General features: G+C 36.9%; 1 protein-coding gene across 2 annotated transcripts in view; it reads left to right on the plus strand.

The window, feature by feature from the left end:
- Positions 1 to 208: 208 nt before the first annotated feature.
- The window catches only part of sd (TEA domain transcription factor 1 homolog scalloped), a 610455-nt gene continuing 585291 nt past the window's right edge, over positions 209 to 25372 (plus strand). For both annotated transcript variants that reach the window (XM_073974451.1, XM_073974457.1), the window contains exons 1-2: positions 209 to 1108; positions 9941 to 11275. In XM_073974451.1, coding sequence (XP_073830552.1) covers positions 11242 to 11275 — 34 coding nt within the window. In that variant the 5' untranslated portion in view covers positions 209 to 1108; positions 9941 to 11241. The remainder of the gene's footprint in view (positions 1109 to 9940; positions 11276 to 25372) is intronic.

Below are 25372 nucleotides of genomic sequence, written 5' to 3' on the forward strand. Positions count from 1 at the left end.
TCGTTCGTAGAACAGACTTGTTGTTTGGTTGGTTAGCAAGATGGATGGATGGCTGGCTGGCTGGCGGGTTGGCTGAATATCTATGGATGGATGGATGTGTATGAAATGAAAGCACCACATTCAGATACACAAACTTATTGCTGCTACTGATGTTGTTGTTGCTTGTCTACAACAATAACAATACATTGAAGAAAAAGAAAAAAAAAAAAAACAAAACCATACACACAGAATTCAGTTAGAAGAGATTTTTGCTTGTTGTGGCCCGCGACGATTTGAGCCAATTTAAAGTTGGCAGTTTTGTTTATGCCGTCGTCGTCCGCTAATGCCGTCGCGTTCAATTGTTTTATGAAATTTATCGCGTCGTCATAAACGTTCGTCATCATCAACAAATGCAAAACGTCGTACTTGTGGCGTCAATTCATTGCCGTCGTTGTCATCGACGTGTTGTTTTATGTTTTTCCATCTTAAGGCAATCTCATCTATGATTTCCCCTCGGGGCAAATGACAAGCCTAATTTTTAATATTGTAGCGTTGTGGAGTGACAAAAAGAAATAAGAATCCCTTGCTTTTAAGGAAGTTAGGAAAATAAAAATAGAAATTTGCAACATAAACAAAACACACGAAATCTCCAAAAGAAAATAAACAACTCTGATGTTGTTCTTGCCGCCGTTGTTAACAATGCCATTACCGCCGCGTGTTTTTTTTTGCTTTTTTGAGATACACCAAATCAATCTTGTAAACGCGATAACGTGTTAAACGTATGCGTGCGTGACACTTTTTTACATGCACATGTGTGTGAGAGTGTGGCTTTTGGGCTGTTTTCAAACGAAACGCCTGTGTCGTTAGAAGTGCGTGTTGCGCGTGTGTTTGTTTGACGTGCCTGCCGGGCCTGTTTGCATTGCCGACGCATGAAAAGTACATGTCAAAATAAAAGCGCCGTTATTTGTAAAGGCCATTTAAATGCCAATTGTAAACAAATGTTTAAGGAAGTTATCAGGAGCTGTTCTTGGATTACAAATATTATGAAAGTAACAACAATAATTGGAGCATCTAAGAGGCTTTACGTTGGTGACCGAAATTTTGCCGCCGGCTAATGCAGTGACAAAAAGTAAATAAAGAACACCTCTATCTAAAGGACACACTTAATCATAACAATAATAAAATTGCTGACAGTTTTTGCGAAATATTTTAATCACTTGTTTACATAGTGGCGCTTTCGGGTTTTTATACCCTCAGCATTAATGCTAACGAGGGTATATACACTTTCATACGGGCAAAAAGTACCCCATCGAAATAATGGTTTTAGACCCCAAGTATGTTTGGACGAAATGTGTTTCAGACAATTTGGAGTTGATTTAGCCATGTCCGCCCGGCTGTCTGGCTGGATGGAGCGCACGATAACTCTCGAACGGATCAACCGATTCGGTCCAAAATTTGGGTTTCGTAATATTTTGACCAAACGAAACGAAACCAAACGAACTTAAACTAAGTTCGAAGATGGGTTATATCAGTCCACTCCTTCTGGTACCTCCCCCACAAAATTTCGAAAATGTTCGGATAATTTGTGGGCGCGATAACCCTTGAAGATATTAACCGATTTGGTCTATGCTTTGCACATCGTAAAATTCCGGCCAGATTTAGATAAGATTCCAATATGGACTCAATCGGTCCACTCCATCGGGTACATCCCACACAAAATTTTGGAAAGGTTCAGTTTAGGGCCTGCTTTCGAATCGCTTTGATTTTTGTTGTAACAATTTGTATTTAATGTCCCCCATACGACGGTATAAGTCTCATCAGGGGCAAGTCCACACTTCCTGTGCTTTGCACATCGTGAATTCCTGCCAGACTTAGATAAGTTTCCTATATGGATTCAATTGGTCCACTCCATCGGGTACATCCCACACAAAATTTTGGAATTTGTATTTACTGCCCCCCATACGACGGTATAAGTCTCATCAGGGGCAAGTCCACACTCCCTGATAAATAGTCCGAAAAGTTTAAAACCCCTATGGCACCATGTGTAGTGGTTGGAGCACACGATAATTATTGAACGGATCTGCCAATTCGATCCAAAATTTGACTTTCGTAATATTTTGTCCAAACTTAGTATAGGCTTCAAGATTAGCCACATCGGTCCACACCTTCAGGTACCTCCTACACAAAAGTTCAAAAATGTTCGGAAAAATTGTGCGCACGATAACTCTTAAAGGCAGTGACCGATTTGGTCAATACTTTACACATCCGAATATATCTACCAAATATAGATCAAGTTCGAATATGGACTATATCTGTCCACTCCTTCGACCTGCTCTCGAATCACTTAGAATGCTGTTGAAAGAACTTGCATTCGCTGGCTCAATTACGACGGTCAAAGTTTTTTCAGGGGAAATTCCATACTTCTTGAGAAAAGAGCCCGAAAGGTTTAAAAACCCCCTTATGACACCATATGTAGTGGCTGGAGAGCACGTCCAAAATTTGGTCATCGTCATATTTTGTCCAATGTTGTTCGTTGTGGGCCTGTTTACAGCGACATTATGTTTTCCGTGGACAAGTCCATGGTCTAAAAGTTATACTATGACCCACTGAAATAACTACTGGGCGCGATATCTCCTCCGCAACACTTTTGAACTTTAATCCTAATCCACGTTTTCGTCGGCAAGTTCAAATGTCCAAAAATGGTCACGTAATTCTGAAAATACCCTAAACACATTCGATCTGTACGTGGGTATATCTCTGTCGGCAAAGCCGACTGACATTTTTTCACTTGTTAGTATTGACATTCATACATACATACATAGGTCAACATACATACATATGCATGGCCATCACATAACGATATCCCTCGATATCAGCTACTTAGAAATTTTTATCGTTTCACAACATCATTGACGTTGTAGTAAGTCACCGATCCCGTTGAGTAATTTTTTGTACATTGCGGAATAGTACAATCCGAAGAATACAACAATTTTAACTAAAAATTGTTACCAAAGCTCTACCACCTGGTAAATTATAAGCCAACATACGGAGAAGTGTGAGGTTTGGCACCAAACTTAGATCAAATGAGCTAGAAGATGAGCTATATCGGTCAGATCTTTTGGGTACCCACACAAAGTTTCAACATGTTTTGCTTAAGTGTACGAACAGCCCATAGTTCGCGGAGATTTTTATCACATTCCTATAGGCTAGTCCATATTTCATGAGTTATTGACACTTTAGCCGAAAAGCATTACGGGTGCCACCGTGGTGCAATGGTATGTACGCCCACCTTGCACGCTGAAGGTCGTGGGTTCGATTCCCCGGCCAGGCAACATCAAAATATTTTTAAGCGGTGGCAAAATACCCCTCAGTGATGTTGGCGACATTTCCTGAGTAATTCAGCTTTGAAAAACTTATCCACAAGTGATGTCTTATGACACGCCGTTCGGACTCCAAAAACAGTAGGTCCCATATCATTTAGCTAATATGAATCGGGGTGCACTCATTGATATGAGAGAAGTCTCCCTTGTCCCTTCAGGGATGTTTGTGGAACAATTACATATTACGTTGGAAATGAGAATTCGATTTGGTGCAAACTTTCGCTCATATTAAGTTGCTGTTCGAGTTTTTATCACAAGTGGTTTTTATGGTCACTATCACAACGTTTAGCGGGGAAGTCCATATTTTCTTAAATAATGGTTCTAAAGCTGGAATAAAATAATGGTGGGCAAAAAAATTCAAAGGAGACTAAAATTTTCAACGTGGGATTATATATATATATATATTCTTTGGTTTGTCAGTCATGTAAAATCTTTTTGAAGAAGGTTCAGATAGACCGTGGGACGCTGGTTCTAATTAAAAATAAAACAAGTAAAAAGCCAGTTTGAAACGCTTTTTCCAAAAAAAAAAAAAAACTTAAGTATTTAGGAGGTTTTCAAAATTTTCTGCGTATGAACTTGCCGACAAAAATATGGTTCAAAAAGTTTGCTCCTAAATGAATGGACCGACATAGTTCATTTTGGAAGTGGGTGTTATTATTATAGGAGACATTCCTCTCGATAGATATCGCACCCACCAGTCATTTTAGTTAGTCACCATATAATTTAAACTTTTGGACCATTTTATTAGGAAACATGGACTTCCCCACGAAAAAATATTATCGCTGTAAACAGGGACACTAGGAGCAAAAATGCACAAAGGATCCTCGAACAGACCCTCAACGGCACCTTAACAAAGATGTTGAACATTTGTGTGGGTGCTACCCCGAGCAGTGGACAGATTGGGCCCACTTTTGAACATAAACTAAGTTTGGGTACAATATTTTGAGATCCACATCGGCTGCTCCTTTTATTAGACATCGCGCGTGCCGTTTTAGCGAATATTTTCGAACTTTTGTGGGGAAGCTACCGCAAGAAGTGGACCTGTAAGCAGCATCTTGGAATTTTGTCAAATATTCGAAGAAGTATATATTACGATATGCAAAGTGTGAGCCAACGCAGTATTCGGTTCGAAAATTGGGTTTTTTTACAGTTTTTAGCGCATTTTCTCAAGATGTATGCCAACCTTGCCTTGTCAATCAAAAAACTTGTACCATCGTAATACTGACCTTCAGTGCAACCTGTTGCAAGAAACATCAAAACGATTCCAAAGGAGGTCCTTAACTGCACTTTTTCGAAATTTAGTGTGGGAGGTACCCGAAGGAGTTGACATATATATTCTATATTATAACCTGATCTATTTCTCGTAGAAATATCACGATGTGCAAAGTATGGACCAAATCGGTTACTCCCTTCAAGAGTTATCGTGCGCACAATTTTACCGAACATTTTCGAATTTTTGTGGGGGAGATACCTGAAGGTGTGGACCGATATAGCATATCTTCGATCTTAGACAAAGTTTGGACAAAATATTATGAAGGCCAAACTTTTAGACACAGATCTGCCGATTCGAGAGTTATATTTCTGCTTAAACTAAGTTTGGACAAAATGTTACGAAAGCGGAGGGACGTGGCTAATTCGACTCCAAATTGTCTGAAACAGATTGCGTCCAAACATACTTGGGGAAAGCACATTTTGTCCGTATGAAAGTGTATATATCCCCGTTAGCATAAATGCTGAGGGTATACAAAATGTATCCCATAATACAGCCCTTTTTATACCCTCAGCATTTATGCTAACGAAGGTATATACACTTTCATACGGACAAAATGTGCCTCATCGAAATAACGGTTTTGGACCCCAAGTATGTTTGGACGAAGTGTATTTCAGACAATTTGGAGTCGATTGAGCAATGTCCGTCCGTCTGTCTGTCTGGCTGGTGCGCACGATAACTCTCGAACGGATGAACCGATTTGGTCCAAAATTTGGCTTTCGCAATATTTTGTCCAAACTTAGTTTAAGTTCGAAGATGGGTTATATCGATCTACTCCTTCCGGTACCTCCCCCACAAAAGTTCGGAAATGTGAAATTTCTACCAGACTTAGGTGAGGTTCCAATATGGAATCAATCGGCCCATGCCTTCGGGTACCTCTCACACTAAATTTCGAAAAAGTTCAATTTTGGACCTGTTCACGAATCGATTTGATTTTTGTTGTAGCAACTTGCATTCACTGTCCGCCATATAACGGTATAAGCATCATCAGAGGCAAGTCCATACTTCCTGAGAAAATAGCCTGAAAGGTACAAAAAAGCCCTATGACACCGTTTGTAGTGGTTGGAGCGCAAGATAACTCTCGTCTGGTCTTTGTAATATTTTGTGCAAACTTAGTTTAAGTTCGAAGATAAGTCATATTGGTCCACTCCTTCAGGTACCTCCCCCACAAAAGTTCAAACACGATAACTCTTGATGGGAGTGACCGATTTGGTCCATACTTTACACATCCTAAAATATCTACCAGATATAGATCAGTTTCGAATATGGACTATATTTGTCCACTCCGTCGGGTATCTCCCACACAAAATTTTGGATAAATTCACTTTAAGACCTGCTCCCGAATCACTTTGATTTTTGTTGAAGCAACTTGCATTTGCTGCCTCAATTACGGCAGTAAATGTTTTTCAGGGGCAAGTCCATACTTCTTGAGAAAACAGCCCCAAAGTTGTAAAAAAACCACTATGGCACCGTATGTAGTGACTGGAGGGCTCGAACCGAATATATTACCGAATATAGCTATATTATGTTTTTCGCAAGCTAGTGTAATAAAAAAGCCCTATCTATCGATATCCCTGCAAATTTTTGAACAGGCTGAGGGTATATCTCTTTCGGCAAAGCCGACTGATACTTTTTTACTAGTTAATTTGCTTACCTTTTGGTGAAATATATTACACTTGCTGATTCTAGTAACGTAATCTTTTCCCAGATCCGCTGAATTGTCGGCGCCTGTTTGTTTGATTTGCATCAACCTAACTGTTGTCAACTACCCTCAACTTGTAGGCGCGACATGTTACACCCAGCTAAGTTTCTCCGGAGGGCGTATGAGTATTGTCAACCGTTATACGCTACTATAAAAAAATTGGGAAACGTTCCGAGCAATCAAGACAGCATTTAATCAAAAGCTTTCTCATAAGAAATCCTCAGTTCTGAAAATAGCATTTTTAAAATCTAAATATACATACAAATGTTCTCACAAGGTAGACTCCTCTCATATCAATGAGTGCTCAATAATATCGGACCTACTGTTTATCGCCGAGTCCGAACGACGTTACGACACCACTTGCAGATAAGTTTTTTATGTCTGAAATACTTACGAAATGTAAGCCAACATTACATTGAGCGGATTTGCCACCGCCGAAAATGTTGTTGTTCTGGTGCAAGGCGGACGTGCTTACTACTGCACCTAAGCCGTCAGTTGTTTGTGAACTGGACCAGTGGGAGGGCCATCGGTAAAAATATATATAAAAATTTAAACAGCATTTAAGGTAAAATTTTTTTTCGATTTATTTATTTATTATTCTATCCTGGAATTTGGTACACGTTTGGATGAAACTTTACAAGATGAAAAGTTTTGGCCAAATCGGATAATCAATTCGTAAGATATCGTGTTGATCAGTCATGTAAGTTGATGTCGGCAGGGTAGTTTTAGTTCCTCCTCCTTACATAGATATAAAAAATCTCCTAAAGTGGTCTTATATTGGTTAAAGATCTCCTGAAGGATTTATATTGATAGAAGGTTTCCTAAAGGGGTCTTCGATAAAAGGAAGACATCTTGAAAGGGTCTTCTATAGGTAGAAGACATTCTAAAGTGTTATAGGTTAAAGACTTCCTTTTCCAGCTGACCTTTATCGACATAAGACCCCCTGAAATGGCCTTCTATAAATAGAAGACCTTCTAACGAGGTCTTCTATAAATAGAAACAAGTAAAATAGTATCAGTTGGCTTTTCCGACAGAGATATACCCTCAGCCTATGTAAATTGAAACTTTCATCTACGACAGATCGAATGTATTTAGGGTGTTTTCAGAATTTTGTGGCCCTCTTTGTACGTTTGAACTTTCCGACAAAAATGTGGATTAGGATTAAAGTTTAAAAGTGTTGCGGAGGAGGTACTTGAAGGAATAGACCGACATAGTCAATTATGGAAGTTGATCTTATTTTGGGAATCATATCTTTTCGATAGATATCGCGCCCACCAGTATGCCAGGAATCATGGACTTGTCTACGGAAAACATAATATCGCTGTAAACAGGACCACAACGAACAGTATCGTTATACATTTCCAAAGAATCTTCGAACAGACTCTAAACTGCAGTTAGACACAAATGTTAAACTTTTGTGGGGGAGGTAAATTAAGGAGAAGAACGATATGGGCCATTTTAGAAGTTAAACTAAATTTGGACAAACTATTAGGAGATCCAAAATTTGGACCAAATTGGTTGCTCCGTTCAATAGGTGTTATGCACGACATTTTTTAAATATTGGGGGAAAGTACCGGAAGTTGTGGACCGGTATTGCCTATCTTCGAACTGAAACTAAGTTTGTACAAACATGATGAAGGCCAAGTTTTGGACCAAATCGGTTGATCAGATCGAGAGTTATCGTGCTCTCCAGCCGACATCCAAAGTTTGATTGCCCCGTTCAAGAGATATCGTGCATACCATTTTAGTAACCTTTTTTAAATATTGGAGAAATATTGGAGGGAATTACAGGAAGTTGTGGACCGGTATTGCCTATCTTCGAACTGAAACTAAGTTTGTACAAACATGATGAAGGCCAAGTTTTGGACCAAATCGGTTGATCAGATCGAGAGTTATCGTGCTCTCCAGCCGACATCCAAAGTTTGATTGCCCCGTTCAAGAGATATCGTGCATACCATTTTAGTGACCTTTTTTAAATATTGGAGAAATATTGGAGGGAATTACAGGAAGTTGTTGCCCATCTTCTAACTGAAACTAAGTTTGGACAAAATATGACTAAGGCCAAATTTTGGACTAAATCGGTTGATCAGTTCCAGAGTTATAGTGCTCTCCAGCGACTACATATGGTGCTATAGGGGTCTTTACACCTTTTGGGCTGTTTTCTCAAGAGGTATGGCCTTGCCCCTGAAAAAGCTTTTACATTCGTAATTGAGGCAGCAAATGCAAGTTGCTTCAACAGAAATCAAAGTTATTCGAAAGCAGGTCTTAAAGTCAACTTATCCGAACTTATATTCGAACCTGATCTATATCAGGTAGATATATGTGTAATCGGTTACTACCTTCAAGAGTTATCGCGCGCACACATTTTTCGAACTTTTGTGGGGGAGGTACCGGAAGGAGTGGACCGATACAAACCCTCTTCGAACTTAAACTAAGTTTGGGCAAAATATTACGAAAGCCACTTTTTGGACCAAATCGGTTGATCCATTCGAGAGTTATTGTGCGCTCCAGCCAGCTAGACAGACAGAGAGACGGACAGACATGGCTAAATCAAGTCCAAATTGTCTGCAACGGATTTCGTCCAAACATACTTGCGGTCTAAATGCATTTTTTCGATGAGGCACATTTTGTCCGTATTGAAGTGTATATACGCTCGTTAGCATAAATCCTGAGGGTATAAAAACCCTCATGGGGCTTCCTATTGGTTAAAGGCCTACTAAGGTAAACTTCTATTGGTTAAAGACCTTCTAAAGGGGTCTTCTATAGTTTTTCTTTCTAAAGCTGTCTTCAAGCTGTCTAGAAAGGGACTTCTATAGATAGAAGGCCGCCAAAATGGGTCTTCAATAGATAAAAGAGCTTCTGGAGTAGCCAGACTTCGCAAAAGCTAAGATTAGTTAGAAAATATCAAAACACTAATGGTTATTTTGTCATCGTTGAAAATGTACTGTTTCTGGCCGGGAAAGTGAACTTGGGCATTCAGTATGCAAGGTGGGTGGGCTTAAAATACCTAAAATCGCGTGGCTGGGACAATCTTCGAACTTGATGCTCCTGAAAATAAATGACGTATTTGTACAAAACTTTAAAGGTCGATCTCAAATTGTTTTCATGTTTATGCTCTCACAACAGACAGATGGATATTTCTATACCTACTTAGAATTAGAGTTTGGTAATCTCGTTCAATTGAACGATTCGGATCACTTTCTCGTTCAATGGACACCGGTAATTTCTTTGACAAAACTGCGTATACTTACTTTCACACGTTGGTTTTTATGATGTTACTCATTCGTCTTTGAACGAGGACAGTGATCCGGATCGTTCAATTGAACGAGATTGCCCAACTCTACTCAGCATACTGATCAAGAAATTATACATATATGTATGTATACTTTATATCTTTGGTGGAGAGTATAAAATAGGAAATTAATATTGAATATATCAATTATGCCTTGCCGCTTTTCATAGAAAACTTAATTTTTTTTACAAATTAAAAATCGACGGACTAAACACGGGAGACTAGTCCATAAATTCTTGTTACCTACATTGTATGTGTGTTTAACGCAATCCAAAAATGATGCAAATATCTAAATATTTTCTCTTTCTTCTTTTCAGAATAAAATATTACGACAATAAATTAAACATCAATGACACAATTTCTTCAAGAAAACAACAACCAAAACAAATCTCAAGCAAAAGTGCATCAAAATTATGAGCAAAGAAAAATTTGTTTCACGCGACATTGAATTTTAATTTGGTGACAAATATAAAAACAATTTGGAAAATTACTTAAATAAATAAACAAAAGAAAGAACGAGCGAGCGAACAAATCACATTGCTTTTGCTGCTGGTGATGTGTTATTTCTAGTTTACGTTCTAATGAATGGCAGCAGGTTGGTGGTCATTTCGGGTTTATCTTATCATTTGTTCTGTGTGTTACTGTGCTCTTTGGAACGAGACGCGATATGCCGACCTCGTAAAAAAATTGTGAATTGAATCGAATCATCATCAACAAGAACATTTGCCCGTTATTTTGGTTAGTCAAAGAAGACGACGAAACGAGCGCCGCCGGTAGTGAGAGTAAACAAGGTGCGTGAGTGTGGCCGCGTGTGTGTGTTTGTGTGTACCGAGACAAGTGTTTGGCAACAAATTTGCCATTAATTTTGTGATTAAACAATTCCGCCCTCACACACAAAATAAAAAAGAAAAGAAACGAAAAATAAAAATAAAACAACAAATCCTTCCTTCTAAAGAAAAGTGAAGTTGAGCAAGCAATCCCATCTTGCCGTCGGAAAGGTGTTCGGGAAATCATCAATTGATAAAAGTGAAATAAACAAAAATAAATACAACAAAAAATAGAACAATCTAAAAACACACCAAATTAATGATAACTAATTGTTTAGCGTGTTGAGGAGAATGTGATAAAAAGCTAAAGTGTTTAATTAATAAAATTAAAAATAGAAATTTTTGTTTCACAAAAGAATATCAGCAAAATGTCGTCGTTTTCGATAAAAGTTAAACTAAAATTTATGAAAAGTTTATGATAATTTGTTAATTCAATTGATTTATATCCAGATTTTGAAAAAAAAATACAACCAACAAAACAAAAAAGTGCAGGTTTTTATTTTTTAATTTAACCAAGTGTTCTGAGTTTTATTTGAAAACGGAAAATTTATTATTTTATTTTTATTAAAAAATTGAAATTATCGAAAAGAAAGTGTGCATAAATCTTCTCATAATTAAGTGAAAAAGTGTGTGTGCATTCGTCGAAGATCTTTAAGCGGTTTATTTAAAGTGTCAAATACCGTTTTTTAAGTGGATTTTTCATTGCCGTCGGCAAACAACTATCAGTGGAATTATAATTACACCCTAGCAGAATCTGGATCGTCAGTAGCAGTCGCAGCAGATAACTCAAAATGGATTGTGACTATTCTAAATTTCTATATAAACGTAAGTCTATCCTAAATTTATAGCAAAAGTTTTATCATAATTAATTATTCCATAGGATACCAAAAATGAGAAAATGACATCGGCTCTTTATTGAGATATGCTTCCCCTCTCATTTAAAAATATGGAATTATTTTTTTGTTAGCGTCTCTCAATTCAGATGATAGAAATAATTAATCCTACATATATGGTCAGTCATCTAAAGACGACCACCTGAAACGTGTAGAAAACCTTTTAAATGATGTTTCCTCTCTAAAAATATAAACATCTGTCTTGATAATGCTCCCCTGTATGGAAGTCATCTATAACGGTTTTTTTTCCAAGATCAGAAAAACCTTTAAAACATTTTCTGTCAACAAAATGTGTATGTGTATGGCCGACACAAAAATTTTTACAATGTTTCCTGTTTATCGAAGACACTTTGGAAGGATCTTATGTTGATATAACACCTTTTCAAAGGCCTTCAATCTTTTGAAAGCTACATACATATTTTGCACAAAAATTCAATTTTCTTTCAACAGAACGAAGACCTGTAACGAACAGTCATCTCCTCTGCGTAGAGAAGATACCTTAAGAGGCTGAATGAGAAAATGTTGGCCTGTCCAATATCCGATAACTTTGACCCTAAAAGGGGCTTCTATCAGATAGTGTTCTATACATGAAATTTTGGAGTATTAAATGTGGATTGGTTTTTGGAGCCGTTCTTGGCCCCAAGGCTAGGTTCACATTTTTTGAAATACATAAATTATATTATATCCTATGGGAGTTTGTATGGTTATAAAAAGTTATTCCATAGGGAAGACATAATAAAAGGCTCTTCTATGGATAGAAAAACTCTTCATGCGATTTTTTATGTACGCAACACCTTCAACATACTTTTTAAGGGGGTCTTTAGTAGAAAGAATTTATCCTAATGTGATTTTCCATAGATTGAAAAGCTTCTTAAAATATCTGTTAAAATATCCATTATTGAAAATCCTCTGAACAGGGTCTTCACACACTTAGTTTGAGTAGAAATGTTAATCCTACATGAGGAAGGAGACCTCTATATAAAAATACCTCGTAAGGGGGTCTTTGGTAAAAAGAAAACCTTCTAAGTATGCCTTCCATAGATGGAGAAGTGGGTTTTCCTAAAATAGAGGACCTACTAGACCGGTATTTTGCCGATAAAAGACCACCTAGAGCGGTTTTCTATAGATGAAAGATTTCCTAAAGGAACTTCTATCGATGAAAGACTTCCTAATGGGAATTTCTTTAGATAGACGACCTGATAGAGGGTCCTTCTATAGATAGAAGTCCACCTAAAGAGGACTTCTATAGATAGCAGACCACCTGAAGATGTATTTTATAGATAGCAGACCACCTAAAGGGACCTTCTATAGATAGAAGACACCGAAAAACGTATTTTACAGATAGAAGACTACTAAACAGGTCTTCTTTAGTTAGAAAATCTCCCATAGTTAGACGGCCTTTTAAAAAGGCCTGCTATAGATAAAAGACTTACTAACGGATAGAAGACATTCTAAATATAGACTTATAGAAGACATTTACCTAAAGTCTTGCTAAAAGCAGAAAGAAAGGATCCTTCTATGAATATAAAATATTCTAAAGGCGTATTATTTGGGTAGAGGGTATACTAAAGGTATGTTATATCTATATAAGACTTCTTAAAGAGAACTTCTACAGATAGATGACTCCCTAAAATGATCTTCTATAAGACCTTATAAGGAGGATTTCTACAGAGAGAATATATCCGAAAGGGATATTCTATAGCTAGAGCATTTCATAAGCGAACCTTCTATAGGTAGAGGACCTCCTAAAGTGGTATTTTATATTCTAACCTCCTAAGGTAGTCCTCTATACATAGAAGACCTTCTAAAGTAGTCTTCTATACGTAGAAGACCTTTTAAAGTGGTCTTCTATAGATAAAGTACATCCTACAGAGGTCTCTATAGAAAAAAGACCTCCTAAAAGGGTCTACTATAGATACAGGACCTTCTAAAGTGGTTCTATGTACAGAAGACTTATTAAGTGGGTCTTCTATAGAAAGATCTGCTTTAGATCAATGACCTACTTAAGGTGTCTTCTATAGATAAAATACCTCGTGCAGGTATCCTCTATTGTTATAAGACCTCCTTAAGTAGATAAAAACATTCCTGCAGGGATCCTCTGTAGATGAAAGACCGTCCGCAGGGATCCTTTAGAATACCTTCTAAAATGGTCCTCTATACATAGAAAATCACATAAATTAGATAAAGACCTCCTGCAGGGATCCTCCATAAAAAAATATTTCCTATGTTGATTTTCTATACATAGAAGACCTCCTAAGCTTATCTTCTATACATAGAAGCCGTCGTTGTCTTCTATAGACAAAAGACATCCTGCAGAGTTCTTCTATACATAAAAGAATTTTTAAAGTTGTCTTCTTTACGTAGAAGACCTCCTAAAGTGGTTTCAATATATAGAATACTTTCTAAAGTTTTCTTCTATACCGATATGAACTCTTAAAGTGGTCTTCCATACATAGAATACCTCCTAAAGTGGTCCTTTATACACAGAAGACCTCCTTAAGCGGTTTTCTATACATAGAAGACCTCCTAAAGTTTTCTTCTATACCGAGATGAACTCTTAAAGTGGTCTTCCATACATAGAAAACCTCCTGTAGTGGTCATCTAAACATAGAAGACCTCCTAAAGTGGCATTCTAGACATATAAAGCTTCCTAAAGTGGTCATCTATACATAGAAGACCTCCTAAGGCTTTCTTCTATACACAGAAGACCTCCTAACGTGGCATTCTATACATAGAAGGCCTCCTAAAGTGGTCATCTATACATAGAAGATCTCTTAAAGTGGTCTTCTATACATAGAAGACCTCCTAAAGTGGTCATCTATACATAGAAGACCTCCTAAGGTGGCATTCTATACATAGAAAGCTTTCTAAAGTGGTCATCTATACATAGAAGACCTCTTAAAGTGATCTTCTATAGATAGAAGACATCCAGCAGAGGTCTTTTCTAGATAAAAATCTTCCTGCATGGATCCTTTATTGATAAAAAAAACCCCCTAAAGTGTGTCTTTATAGATACAAGACCTATTAAAGTAGTCTTCTATACATAGAAGACCTCCTAAAGTGGTATTATATATAAATAGAAGGTCTCCTAAAGTGGTCTTCTATACATAGAAGGCCTTCTAAAGTGGTCTTCCATACATATAAGACCTCCTAGAGTGGGTTCTATACACAGAAGACCTCCTAAAGTGGCATTCTATATATAGAAGGCTTCCTAAAGTTTTCTTTTATACATAGAAGACCCCCTAAAGTGGTCTTCTATACATAGCAGACCTGCTAAAGTGGTCATCTATACTTAGAAGACCTCCTAAAGTGGTCTTCTATACATAGCAGATCTGCTAAAGTGGTCATCTATACATAGAAGACCTCCTAAGGTGGCATTCTATACATAGAAAGCTTTTTAAAGTGGTCATCTATACATAGAAGACCTCTTAAAGTGGTAGTCTATACATAGAAGTCCTCCTAAAGTGATCTTCTATAGATAGAAGACATCCCGCAGAGGTCTTTTCTAGATAAACATCTTCCTGCATGGATCCTTTATTGATAAAAAAACCCCCTAAAGTGTGTCTTTATAGATACAAGACCTATTAAAGTAGTCTTCTATACATTGAAGACCTCCTAAAGTGGTATTATATGTAAATAGAAGGCTTCCTAAAGTGGTCTTCTATACATAGAAGGCCTCCTAAAGTGGTCTTCCATACATAGAAGACCTCCTAGAGTGGGTTCTATACACAGAAGACCTCCTAAAGTGGCATTCTATATATAGAAGGCTTCCTAAAGTTTTCTTTTATACACAGAAGACCTCCTTAGCTGGTCTTCTATACATAATGACCTCCTAAAGTGGTCATCTATACATTGAAGACCTCCTAAAGTTTTCTTCTATACACAGAAGACTTCTTAAGGTGGTCTTCTATACACAAAGGACCTCCTAAAGTGGTCGTCTATAGAAGACCCCCTAAAGTCCTCCTTAAGTTTTCTCCTATACATAGAAGACCTCCTAAAGTGGTCTTCTATACACAGAAGACATCCTAAAGTGGCATTCTATACACAGAAGGCCTCCTAATGTTTTCTTCTATACATAGAAGACCTCCTAAAGTTTTCTTCTATACCGGGATGAACTCCTAAAGTGGTCTTCCATACATAGAAGACCTCCTAAAGTGGTCATCTATACATAGAAGACCTCCTAAAGTGGAATTCTATACATTGAAGACCTCTTAAAGTGGTCTCCTGTACATAGAAGACCTCCTAAAGTTTTCTTTTATACCGGGATGAACTCCTAAAGTGGTCTTCCATACATAGAAGACCTCCTAAAGTGGTCATCTAAACATAGAAGACCTCCAAAAGTGGTATTCTATACATAGAAGACCTCCTAAAGTGGTCTTCTATACATAGAAGGCCTCCTAAAGTGGTCTTCCATACATGGAAGACCTGCTAAAGTGGTCTTCCATACATGGAAGACCTCCTAAAGTGGTCTTCCATACATAGAAGACCTCCTAAGGTGGTGTTCTATACATAAAATACCTCCTAAAGTGGTCTTCTGTATGTAGAAGGCCTCCTACATCGTCTTCTATACATAATAGACCACCTAAAGTGGTCTTCTGTATGTAGAAGGCCTCCTAAATCGTCTTCTATACATAATAGACCACCTAAAGTGGTCTTCTGTATGTAGAAGGCCTCCTAAATCGTCTTCTATACATAATAGACCACCTAAAGTAGTCTTCTATAGATAGAAGACATTCTGCAGAGATCTTCTATAGATAAGAGATCTCCTGTTATATAGATAAAAGACCTCCTTCAAGGATCCTTTATAGATAAAGTGCTTTCTGCGGGGATCCTCGATAAAAACAAGACCTCCTAAAGTGGTCTTCTATAGATGAAAGACCTCCTAAAGTGGTTTTCTTTAGATAAAAGGTCTCCTAAAGTGGTCTTCTAAACATAGAAGACTTCCTTAATGGTCTTCTATAGATAAAATAACTCCTGCAGGGGTTTTATATAGTTAAAAAAGCCTTTTGCAAGGATTCCTGTATAGATAAAATACCTTCTGCAGGTATCCGCTATAGATAAAGAACCCCTAAAGTGCTCTTCTATAGATAGAAGGCCTTTAAAGTTGTCTTCTATACACAGAAAAAAACTACTAAAGTGGTCTTATGTAGATAAAATATCTCCTGCTGGGGTTTTGTATGGTTTTGAATTTGATAAAAGGCTTCCTAAAGAGTTCTTTTCAAAACAGAAGACCTCCTATAGTAGTAAAACCTCTATACAAAAATATCTCTTGTATGGATCCCCTGCAGATAGGACACCTTCTGCAGCCATTCTTTATAGATGAAGACCTCTTAAGGTAGGTCTTCTATAGAAAGAAAACCTCCAAAACGGGTCTGATGTAGATGAAAGACATTATAAAAAGGTTGAATCATTTAGTACATTGCCTTAGCTTCATTTTCTTAGTTATGAAAATTCCTCTAAATTGCAAAGGTTGCCATATATTTTGGTTATAATATCGGTCAAAATGAAAATATTTAATATAGATGTATGGATTTTCTTGAAGTTTAAGTTACTTTCCAAAAATTCGCAAGAATGGCCACTAGTACCAAATTGGACCAAATTAGATTTTTGCGGAAATTTGCGGTTTTGGTAGTTATGAGCAAAAGTTTAACTCCCTTTTTAGTTGCTGAATTTATATTTTTTTGGAATATTTTTAAGTAATTTTATTATCCGTTCTTACATTTAGTTTTAATATAATGTTTTTTGTGCTATTAGGATTTCTATGGGTATGGTAACTTACAGCTCTAATGAAAACTCGCAAAAGAAAAAAGATTTTGGGGGTATTCACTTATTCATTATAAGAACATATTCGCTTAAAATATTTGGTTGACATCTGCCTAAATAAATCGATATAAAAATCATATAGGGAGTATACCTAATAATGGACCAATACTGACAATTTTTCGCAGGGAAGTTTACTATGCATTAAAAACTCTTGGTACCGGATTATAGCAAATTCGGTTGAAAAATGTGTTGGTAACAGTAAAATACTTCAATTCAGAATGATTCATTACATGGCAACCACTCGAAATTTTGGACCAAGGACCCCAAATATTTTACTTAGAGTGTTTTTAGGCCACTATGGCCCATTGATAACAATTTCAGTTCGATATATTTAGAAGTATTTTTGTCAAACCTTCCCATGTAAGTGCCACCACTGTGCAGTGGCACGTGTTAACATATTATGATTGAACTCAAACTTTGACAATCTTAAAATCTAACAAAACTAAACACTTAAGGGGGTTGCCGCATAGAAGAATCCGATATCGATTTTTAAAACCCTAGTGTGCACTCATTGATATGAGAGAAGTCTCGCTTGTTACTTGAAGATTTCCTAAAGAAACATTCTAAAGTGGTATTTTATAAATGGCGGACGTCCTTAATAAGTCTGTTTTCCATACATGGAAGACGTCCTAAGGGGGTCTTTAATAAATATAAAACGTTCTAAAGTAGTATTTATACATAAAAGACGTCCCTAACAAAGAATAAGATATCTTAACATAGAAGATATCTATACATAGATACGGTGCTCTTGAAACAATTTTAAATGGAAGGTGCTTACACCTCGGAAGTTTTTGCGGATTCTGAAACTACAATGTTTATAGATGAGAAAAATCAAAAAACAAAAAAAAATCGCGATTTAAGTTGAAATTTTTTGGGCTTGTTTAGGTTTTTACGATTTTGCGTAGAAACCGCAAGTCCTATCAAAAAGGGACTAAAGAAAATGTTGCAGCTATAAAAATTCTCTACAAGATTGACCTTAATAGTATGCTCGGCGGTTTCACCGTTTTTGAGATATAGAAGTTCAAATTGGGACAATTCAAATTCAATTCAATTCTGTATCGCCCCCTTATAAAACAATGTCATGACTGCAAATTCCCAACTTAACTTATATATCTAAAAAAATGTTACAACTTAGGATAAATTACTTAAGCCAGTCTTGTAGAGAATTTTCACAGCTTTAAGATTTTCTCAGGTCCCATATCGATAAGACTTACCGTATTCAAGCAAAATCGCGAAACCCTAACAAAAAGACCTAAAAATGTAAACTGAGCTTCATTATCTCAAAAATGGTACAGGCTGGGAACAAATGATAAACGTCAATCCTATAGAGAATTTTCACAGCTACAACATTTTCTTTAGCTCCATTTCGATTGGACTTGCGGTTTCCAAGCAAAATCGTGAAAACCAAAAAAACACCTAACAATGTGAATTTTGACCGCGATTTATTTAAAAATCCCTACAGCGATTTTTTCTTATTTTTGGATTTTTCTCATCTATGAACACTGCTGTTTCAGAATTCACAAAAACTTTCCCTGTGTAAGCGGTTTTAATCAAAAGTTGGTTAAGGCGCACCCTTCATGACATTGTTTTGTAAGGGGGCGATACAGTTAATGCATTGTCCCAATTTGAACTTCTATAACTCAAGAATGGTAAAAACTACGAAAATACCATAAAGGTCGATCTTGTAGAGAATTTTTATAGCTACAACATTTTCATTAGCCCCATTTTGATAGGACTTGCGGTTTCTAAACAAAATCGTGAAAACCTAAACAACCCTTAAAAATGTCAACTTAAATCGCGATTTATTTAAAAAGCGCTCCGGCGATTTTTTTTGATTTTTCTTATCTATGAATATTGTAGTTTCAGAATCCGCAAAAACTTCCAAGGTGTAAGCACCTTCCATTTAAAATTGTTTCAAGAGCACCGTGTAGACCGTGTTTGAAAGGTCGGGTTCTCTAAACCTATCTGTGTTTACCATTAATAGTACAATTTTCGAAGATCCTTCCATCATTTATTTTAATGGCTGTATGATGAATTACTTTGCCGAATGGGTCAGATTCTTTCATATCTTTTTATATGGCCAGAGAGGTCTTATAATGTAAAATTTAACAATTAGTTGCTTTTAAAAAGTTTATGTTTTTGCGTGAAAGATTTATGTTGTGCATTATGTGTATCGGTGGAAGTGGCTTTTAAACTGTCAGTGTATGTGAGTGCGTTTAGTATAATTGTTAATTATTACTTAAAATTTATGAATCAAAAAAGTTGCGTGGCCTTTGTTTTTTTTTGTTCTTTTATGAAGCATTTAAATGCGTTTTGATGCGTAAGTGCGGGAACCATAATTTTTCTTACTTTGTTAAAAGTGATTTATTTCGTTAATGCAAATTAGTAACAATTTATTGGGCTTTTAGGCGAAAACGAAGAAAAAACAAGCTTCTTAGAAAAATGGAATTGAGTGTAATGGACATTTATTTCTTGGTTTCTACAGTCCACAAAATTGATCTGATTTTTGAAAGCCACGGCAGTTAGTGTTGGTAAAAGTTTATTGTTTTGAAAATGATTAAAACGAAAAGTAGTTTTATGCGATGAATAAAATAAATTATCTGGTGTTTACAAAGTTAGTGTGAGATATTCAATTGTTTGTTGTTCATATCATCATTGCTATTTCTACAGATGACCACTTGAGTCGTATTTACCATCTCTTAAGGTGAGAATGTACAATACTATTTGAAAATCTCTTATATAAGGAAAAGATAGTTCTTTGGTGATAGATAACCCCACCACGCCTTTAGAATGAAATCATTATTTTGAAAACGTTTGTTTTCACACAGAGTTTTTGTCTCCGGAACAGTCCACAGAAAATTCAATAGTTGTTTCTTCTTGCCAACACTCATGCTTACCCCCAATATTTATGCAGTCAACAAATTGACTTAATTTTCTTACCCAAAATGCTTTGTTTTGCCTCATATTTTTTTAATATTTTTTTTTTAAATGTGTCTTTTCAGCATTTTTTCACAATCACTCATTCAATGTGGGAGACTAAAATGTGAACACTTAATGCAAAAAATAGTCGCATTTTTTGTTTTATTTATTTGCCATTTTTTGTCACAAAGAACGTGTCTTAAACGTTGTTTTAATTGTTTTAGCAAACGAAGCTTTTGTTTTTTTAGTGTCTGTGGATGAGTAGTTTTTGTTTGTTTTTCTTTTTTTATTCCAGTGCGGTAAGAGTGTGTTAAATTGATAATGAAAAAATATATAACAATTTAACTCCATAATTAAACCAAGTAAATAAGTATCAGTCGGATTTGCCGACAGAGATATACCCTCCGCCTATATCTGGGGACTTTTCAGAATTTGGTGGACCTTTTTGGCATTTAAACTTGCCGACAAAAACGATGAGTCATGGGAGTCATGTCTTTTCGATAGATATCGCACCCACAAGTCATTTCAGTGGGTTATCGTATAAATTTTGTACCAGTATGCCGAAGCATGGACTTGTCCACGGAAAACATAATATCGTTCTAGATATGACCACAACGAACACCACCGGTATACATTTACAAACGATCTTCGAAGTTCGAACAGAGCCTTAACTGCACTAAGACACAAACGTTGAACTTTTATGGGAGAGGTACCCTATGGGGAGGACCAATATGGGCCATTTTAAAAGTTAAACTAAATTTGGACAAAATATTAAGAGATCCAAAGGTTGGACCCAATTGGTTGATCGGTTCGGGAGTTATCGTGCTCTCCAGCCACTACATAAGATGCCATAGGGGTTTTTTACACCTTTCGGGCTGTGTTTTAAAGAAGTTGAACTTGGCCCTAAAAAACTTTTACCGTCATAATTGAGGCAGCGAATGCAAGTTGCTTCAACAAAAATTAAAGTGATTCGAGGGCTGGTTTTAAAGTGAACATATCCAAAATTTTGTGTGGAGGTACCCGAAGGAGTGGACAAATATAGTCCATATTCAAACCTGATCTATATCTGGTAAATATATTAGGATGTGTAAAGTATGGACCAAATCGGTTACTCCTTTCAAGTGTTATCGTGGCCACATTTTTTGCAACATTTTTCAATTTTTGTGGGTGTGGGAAGAAAGGCCTTGGTGAGTGAGTATATTAAGAACCCCGAAGGACAGATCCGCCGTGAGGCGAACTTCCACGTTATGGCGTGATGAAGTTTTTGCTAGAGACCCTGTAAGCTGTCAGGAATCAGCGTTATATCTTTGTTCACTGTTTCTTTAGCTTATTTTTGATATGACATGTCTTCAGTCGAATCGAATGAGGCATAATTTCGTAGAGCACTTCGACCTTCTAACTCGCTTCGTTTAATGTCCTTTTCATCCTTTATTTAAAGAGCCGCTATAAAAGTACCACTAGATGGCGTTTTTCAGCTTCGAAATGTTCTGCAAAAATGTAGGTCAGACAATTTTAGGTAAGGCTCTCATTGGCAACTAATCGATTTTGCCAGGCTGTAAACAGTACCACAAAAAACATCATCGGTATAAATTTCCAAAGGATCTCCGAACAGACCCTAAACTGCACTTGGACACAAATGTTAAACTTTTGTGGGGGAGGTATCTTAAGGAAAGGACCCATATGGGCCATTATTAAAGTTAAACTAAGTTTGGACAAAATATTGCGAAAGCCAAATTTTGGACCAAATCGGTTCACCCGTTCGAGAGTTATCGTGCGCACCAGCCAGCCAGGCAGACGGACGGACATTGCTAAATCGACTCCAAATTGTCTAAAACACATTTCGTCCAAACATACTTGGGGTCTAAAACCATTATTTCGATGATGCACATTTTGCCCGTATGAAAGTGTATATATATACCCTCAGCATTTATATTAGAATATTTTGTATTCAGCCAGAGATTCCAATAATGGAATCTCAGAAGAGTGAATTATCTTCTGAGACTCAATTATTGGAATCCCTAATAATTTTCCTCCACTTCTAAAGTCAATTGATATTTTTAATTTAGTCTTATTTATGCAAAATCTTGTCAAAATCAATTTTTATCTTAATCTGGATTTGCTAAAGTGTTGTAATAATCCCGAAACATTTGCAATAATTTTGAAATCAAATAAAATTTTATGGAAGTTTTTTTTTATTTTAGATCAACATCAACTGACATCATTTTAGAGGCAATGATCGCTAATCGAAGCAAAAAAGATGAAGAAAACGATAGATTTATAAAAGATAAAAAGCCGAAACACAAACTTTGAAATATCGCGAATGTTGTAAGTTGTGCGGTGTTGGTGCAACACGAAATTAGCAACAGTTACAGTTTGAAGTTGTAGACGATTTTTAGTTTGTTTTGTTTTTTTCATCGTTTAATGTCTGTTGGCTTAATTTTGAAATAAACAAATGACACGATTTGTTGCTGTGTTTTTGTTTTCGTTTTTGCTAATGGTGACGATTACAATTTCTTGAAGGAATTAAAAATCACGTATTCCATAGTTTGTGATTTGCGCTTTAGTTTTGTATCGCAAATATGAAAACGTGGCGAGGTGTTTAATGTGGGACATATTGTGCATTAGGTGAATATCTTCCTTCCATAGTGAGAATAACTTTGCATTTCCAAGTGTATATCGTCGATACGTATATTAGAGTGACCCAAAAAAGAACAAAATGTAGTTTTTTTTTTTTGGAAAAATTATCCCTAACAGTGAGCCAACGAAAAAACACACAGAAAATTTGGAATCGATTTAGGCTTTTCCGTCCATCTGGCTGCAGAGCACGATTAGTCTCGAACTGATCTACCGATTTGGTCTAAAATTTGGTTCTCCTAATATTTTAAGCAAACTTAGATCATGTTCGAAAATGGGTCAATTTTTTGCTGATCGAGTAACCGATTGGGTACGACGTAATATTTCCTTCACCTTCGAATATGAACTATATTGGCAAAATTGTTAGCAAAAGTACAGTTTAGGGAATCTTATCGAACAGGCATGACATTTTTTTGTAGCAGGTTGTGCTCGCGGGCCCTTTTATGATGGTACAATTTTTTCGGGGTCAAGTCCTATATAAAAGCATGGACCTATATCGACCCATTTCAGGTGAAAAGTTCTATACCCCCAAACGAAGACTAACTATCAAATGTTAGTCATTTCATTCTGATATTGAGGACACAACCTTTAAAATAACGAAAATCGGAGGTATCGCTTCATAGGGCTATATGAAGGCGTGTACCTATACCGACAAATTTCAAGTGGAAAGTTTTATACCATCAACGTAGACTAAATAGTAAATTTCAGTCATTTAGGTGGGATATTGAGGTCACAACATTCAAAGTACCGAAAACCGGGAGGTACCGTTCTATGGGGGCTATATCAAGGCGTGAACAATACCGACAAATTTCAGGTGGAAAGTTGTATACCCCCAACGAATACTAAATACCAAATTTCAGCCATTTCGGTGGCATAATGAGGCCACAAACTTCAAAATACTGAAAATCGGGAGGTTCCACTTTATGAGGGATATATAAAGCTAAGACCTATGCAGGCAAATTGCGAGTGGAAAGTTTTATAACCCCAACGTAGACTAAGTAACAAATGTCAGCCATTTCGGTGGGATAATGAGGCCACAACCTTCAAAAAACCTAAAATCGGGAGTTAACGCTCTATGATGGCTACTTGAAAGCGTGGACCTATACCGACAAATTTCAGTTGGAAAGTTTTATACCCCCAACGTAGACTAAATACCAAATTTCAGCCATTTCAATGGGATAATGAGGCCACAACCTTAAGTATATCGAAATATGAAGGTACCGCTCCATGGGGGCTACATAAAGTCGGGGACATATATCGACAAATTTCGAGTGGAAAGTTTTATACCCCAACGTAGACTTAATAGCAAATTTTAGTCATTTGGCTGGGAATTGAGGTCACAACATTCAAAGTACCGAAAATCGGGGAAGTACCGTTCTATGGGGGCTATCTCAAGGCGCGAACCAATACCGACAAATTTCAGTTGGAAAGTTTTATAGCCCCAACGTAGACTAAATACCAAATTTCAGCCGTTTCGGTGGGATAATGAGCCCACAACCTTCAAAATAATGAAAGTCGGGAGGTTCCGCTTTATGTGGGTTATATAAAGGCGTAGACCTATACAAACAAATTTCGAGTGGAAAGTTTTATACCCCCAACGTAGACTAAAAACCAAATTTCAGCCAACTTGCTGGAATATTGAGGCCTTACTTACTTACTTAGTTGGTCCATTACAGAACATTTGTTTCATAGACCGAACTAAGCATAGATCTCCAATTCTCTCTGTTTAGTCCTTCGCTTTCTGGAATACCGCACCTTGTCATCTATTCATCCACTTGTTTGCACCATCTGTTCTTTCTGCGAATTCTGGCCTTTTTAGCGGGTTCATCATCGCTCATTCTTATTATATGGCCTAGCCAACGCAATCGCAGCATCTCGATACGTTTAACTATATTGATGTCGTTGTATAGCAGATACAGCTCGTGGTTCATGCGACGTCGATATTCACCGTCAACACAGGCTGGTCCGTAGATCTTTCAAAGAATTTTTCTCTCAAACACACCAATCACTGCCTAATATGCTTGCGCAAGTACCCAGGCTTCGGAACCAGACATCAGCACGGGTATTATCAGTGTTTTGTAAAGCGTTATTTTGGTTTGAAGAGATGTGGCTTTGTTTTTAAACTGCTTACTTAAACCAAATTAGCATCTGTTGGCCAATACAATTCTTCTTTTTATTTCACAACTGATGTCGGTTGTTGTGTTTACGGAGGTGCAGAGGTAGACGAAGTCTTTTACTACCTCAAAATTATAGGAGCCAACTTCCATCATCAGCATAAGCAAGTTACATGTGTCTATTGGTGTAGATTGTGCCACTTCTTTCGACGTTTGCCTCTCGTATAACCTTTTCCAGCAGGATGTTGAAGAGATCACACGAAAGGCTGTCTCCTTGTCTGAAACCTCTTTTGGTACAAAACTCTTCGGAGAAGTTCTTTCCTATTTTAACTGAGGACCTCGTGTCAGTTAGTCATTTTACAAAGCCGGATGAGCTTTGCGGGGATACCAAATTCAGACATGGCTTGGAATACCTTTGAACGCAGCGGGCTGTCGAAGGCTGCTTTATAATTGACAAAAAGGTGGTAGGTGTCGATCTGCATCTCTTGGGTCTTCTCCAGGATTTGCCGCAGGGTAAATATCTGGTCAATGGTGGACTT

This window comes from Musca autumnalis, unplaced genomic scaffold (assembly GCF_047663935.1).
Source record: "Musca autumnalis isolate F117 unplaced genomic scaffold, ASM4766393v1 scaffold_3, whole genome shotgun sequence".
Classification (NCBI taxonomy): domain Eukaryota; kingdom Metazoa; phylum Arthropoda; class Insecta; order Diptera; family Muscidae; genus Musca; species Musca autumnalis.